The sequence below is a fragment of the Alexandromys fortis genome, unplaced genomic scaffold (genome assembly GCF_014885135.2).
Source record: "Alexandromys fortis isolate MF-2015 unplaced genomic scaffold, M_Fortis_MF-2015_v1.1 scaffold_45, whole genome shotgun sequence".
NCBI lineage: Eukaryota > Metazoa > Chordata > Mammalia > Rodentia > Cricetidae > Alexandromys > Alexandromys fortis.
Window position 1 is genome coordinate 7019717 of NW_026067926.1, and position 4303 is coordinate 7024019.

The window sequence follows — 4303 nt, forward strand, 5'->3', positions numbered from 1 at the left end:
ACCAAAAAAAAAAAAAAAAAAAAGAATGGATTAAACACCAGCTACAGTGCCTAAGATGGAGAGGAGAGCAAAGCAAACCTGGCCTGCCCAGAGCTGTCTTGGAAACAATAGTCTGTGTTCCTGGGGCAGAGGACCACAGAGACAAATGTTCTACATTCTCAGCCTTTAAAGAGCCCGTGGCATCAGGCTGGGCTTGGTGATGTACACCTTTAATCCCAGCACTTGGGAGGCAGAGGCAGGTGGATGAATCTCTCTGATTTCAAGGCCAGCCTGGTCAGCATAACAAGTTCCAGGCCAGTCAGAGCATATCATGAGACTGTGTCTCAGCAACAAACAAAACCACCACCTGTTTTGGGAGAGACGGACATTAATTGGAGAAGATGTGTCATCAAAGGAAGGGGTATCCTGGAGGTAAACTAGGAGAATTTGATCAACTGGTAGGGTGGGGCAAGAGTCAGGAATGGCAGCATCAGGCCATTGTACTGAGCACACAGTACCCATTTGTGATTGACAGCTTATAATTCATTGGTACTGAGCCTGTTGGCAATGCTGTGTGTCCATCACCACCAGCTACCTCCAAAAGTGCTTTATCTCTGCAGCTGGAAACTCTGTATGCATTACAAAAGCACTCCATTCCTCCTCCTTCGGCCCAGGCAGCCAGGCACCTGCTGTCTCTGGGTTTGTATGTGCATGGAATATGTTTTCCCCACTTTGTGTCATGCTTTCAAGGTGCATTCACACTGGAGCATATGTCAGCCCCTCACCCTTTGTTATGGCTAATATTCCAAAGTTATGACCATGGGCTCCCATCCAGGGTGTCGTGGAAGCTTAGACTCAGTGCTGCCTTGTTGTCCCGCTCATGATGCAGGGACATTCAGGAAACCCAGATGAAGTATTTATCGGAGTGGGACCAGTGGAAACGGTACAGCAGCAAGTCCTGGAAGAGGTTCCTAGAGAAAGCCCGTGAGATGACCACCCACCTGGAGCTGTGGCGGAAGGACATCCGCAGCATCGAAGGTAGAGCCCTTTGCTTCCCGCTCCCCAGCAGGCCAAGCAGCGGGCGGGGGTGGGGTTCTGAAGCCTACCAGCTTCAGCTTCCCCTGCAGCGGCAGCGGAGGTTGGAGGCGGGGTGGGGGGATTTTGTGTACCTGCTTTGGCCTTCCCTGCAAGCAACTTGGGTTTGCACCAGGCTGAAGCCATGTGGAGCATTTCCTCCCAGGATGAATGTTGTTTTAGCGATTGTTCTCGTTGCTAACTAAGGAAGCAAGGGCTTGTTCTGGGTCACAGTTTCAAAAGAGTCTGCCGTGGCAGGGCAAGGCATGCTGTCAGGAGCCTGAGGAGGCTGGTCACGTGGCATCTGTAGTCAGGACACAGACACGATGGATGCTGGTGCCCGGCTCTCTTTTTCCTCCCTATTCAGTCCAGCCCCTGGGATGGCACTGCCCACATTCAAGTTGGGACTTCTCACCTCAGTCATACCTCTCTAGTCCCTGACAGATGTGCCCAGAGGTTCCTCCTCGGTGAATCTAGATCCAGGTAAGCTGACAGTCAAGACTGTCTGGAGTATAAACTTGACCCACATTTAGCCTTAATAGGGCCTGTGCCTTTGTCATCTTGAAAGGCCACAGCAGAGCCTGGGACAGGGAGATGCTTCTTACCCGTCTGTATTTTCTATTGTAAAACAAAACGATTTATAGTCAGTGTCTTACAGCTGCTAATATAGATGTTCTCAATGTAGTCTGTAAAGTGCATGGCAGGTGTTTGGGAGACATGACCGTCTTCCTTATTGACTACCCTAAAAGTTTAGTGCCAGGCGTGGTGGCCATGATCTTAATCCAGGGAGGATCAGGTGTATCTCTGTGAGTTTCAGGCCAGCCAGGGTTATACTTGAAACCCTGTCCCTAAACAAACAGATAGTGGGGTGTCCTCTGGTCTTTTGGGGAGGGCGGTGCTGGAACACAGCTCAGTAGGTAAGAGTGGAAACTGCTTTTGCAAAGGTCCCAGTTCTGTTTCTAGCACCCACACTGGACAGCTCACAACAGACTGTAACTCCGGCTTCAGGGAATCCAGAACCCTCTTCTGGCCTCCACGGGCATCTTCATGTCCCCCCCCCCACCCTTAAGCATACACATAATTAAAATAAAATAAATCTTTAAATATACCATTGATAATTTCCTCTTCTTTGTAAATTGCTGTTTTATGTGGAGACTATAAACATACTTCTAAGTGGCCTTCTAGGCTCATCTGGAACTTTGCCACACACACTCTTTCTCTGAATGGAAGGAAGCATAGTGTGGTCTTGAGCAAAATACAAGCAACTCTTTACTGAACATTGGCAATGAACTGAGTGTTTGTTGCTTTTGGCATCTCACTCTTTTTATCTCTGTCAATCCTCACAAGACTCTCCGCTCCTTTGTTTCTCTCTATGTAGACTAGGCTGGCCTTGAACTCTGCCTGTCTGTGCCTCCTAGTGCCAGTATTAAAGGTGTGTGCCACCATGCCCAGCCTCACAAAACCCTCTCATGTGGCTACTTCTCCATTTTCCCGCCACAACAAAGTTAAGCCCAAGTGCACTCAGCTGTGACGAGGCTCACAGGCTGTCAGGCTTCACAGGTCAAGTGTGTTCTGAGTGTGCAATGTCTCCCATGGACTCCTGTGTTTGAACACTTGGTCTCTAGCTGTGCGCTAGCCGCAGAGTGGGACCTACCTGGAGGATATGAATCACTTGGATGGGCTTATCTGAGTCCCATTTCCTGTCTCTGCTTCTGACTGTGGACACGAGGTGACCAACCACCTCAACACTCCTACTACCATGCCTGCTGTGATAAACTGTGTCCCCTCAAACTGTGATCCCCCAAATACCTTCCTCCTTGAGATGTCAGGTATCAGACCACAGTACCAAGACCAGTAGTCAGGATGCTAGGCCCAGCTTCCCTGGTTTGGTGAAATATTCCTGGAGACTTCTGTCTGAGTGGCGAGACTTTTTCTCCCTGGGGAAATGGATCTTTGCTTTGTTTTCATTTATTCTACTGGGATTTCTTGGCTGACTGGATGTCCTTGTGGCAGAATGAGGTATGCAAATCAAAGCCATGTCAACTCTGGTGACATTGCTGAGTGTTTGAAAGAACATGGCGCGGGTGTCTTCGATGATTAGGGTCAGCTCTGTGTTCTTGACTCCCAGGGAACAACAAGCACTTCGCTCTGCAGGCCATGAGCAGGGATCCAGGTCTTCTCTGCTAGGAGGCTGCTCTTCGGTTTGTTTCCCTCCCTAAGTCCACTGCATGAATGAGGACACCATGACTATTCTGAGAGGCGCAGAGAAGACAGCGTTAGCCCTTGTCTGAGCAAGTGTGAGCTAGAGTTTTTGCCTTTTAAAATCTGTGGAAAACGTACAACAAGTATACCATTGATGACATGTTGGAAGCCCAACGTTGAGGACGAGAAAATGTATCAGTTGTCGCAGAGTCTCTTCAACATTACCCTGGAAGTCACTTCAGGGATGAGGCAGAAAGGGAAAAGAAACAGAAAAGGAAGAAATAAAATATCATTTGTCCAGATAATATATGCATAGAAAATAAAAAAAATACCAGCCATTAGAATCAATACGTGAATTTAACAAGGTTGGTTGTTGATTTGAAAAGGTCTGTATAAAATTGGTAGTATGCCCCCATAGTTAGGGAGCTGCTGGGGGAACCCAGGGCTTTGCACATACTAGGAAAATATTCTACAACACCAGCCCTAACTGTATTTCTTCATACTAGCAACATTTAGAAAAGTAAGTTTTTTTTAAAAAAAAAAAAAAGATTTAGATATTTTAATTATATGTGTGTGTCTCTGTGTGGGGTATGTGCATGTAGGTGCAGGTGCAGGAGGAAGTTGGATACCCTGGAGCCAGAGTGACAGGTGGTTATAAACTATCTAATGTGGGTGCTGAGAACCAAACTCAAGCTCTCTGCAGAGCAGTGCACCTTCCTAGCTGCTGGGTCACCTCCCCAGCTTCACAAAATGAATGAGTTTTTGTATGATTTATAATCATATTTCAAAAGTTAAATCCCTAGAAGTTTGTATAAGGAGAAATAAACAATGCTCAAGCATAGAAAACTGTAAGCATTTTTATGGACCAGGTGTGATGGCATAGCCTATAATCCCTGAACTTGGGAGGGGGAGGCAGGAAGATCATAAGTTCCAGAATAGTCAGATATACCTGGTAAGTTCAAAGCTAGTCTAAATTACATAGCAAGATTCTCCCCCAAAACCAAAACCAAAAAAAAAAAAAAAAAAAAAAAAAAAAAAAAAAAAAAAA

The 4303-nt window shown here is 46.7% G+C and overlaps 1 protein-coding gene across 3 annotated transcripts in view; it reads left to right on the top strand.

Annotated features, from left to right (window-relative positions):
- The window catches only part of Tmc7 (transmembrane channel like 7), a 52666-nt gene that overhangs the window by 21404 nt on the left and 26959 nt on the right, over positions 1-4303 (top strand). For all 3 annotated transcript variants that reach the window (XM_050143367.1, XM_050143368.1, XM_050143369.1), the window contains exon 3: positions 869-1017. In XM_050143367.1, coding sequence (XP_049999324.1) covers positions 869-1017 — 149 coding nt within the window. The remainder of the gene's footprint in view (positions 1-868; positions 1018-4303) is intronic.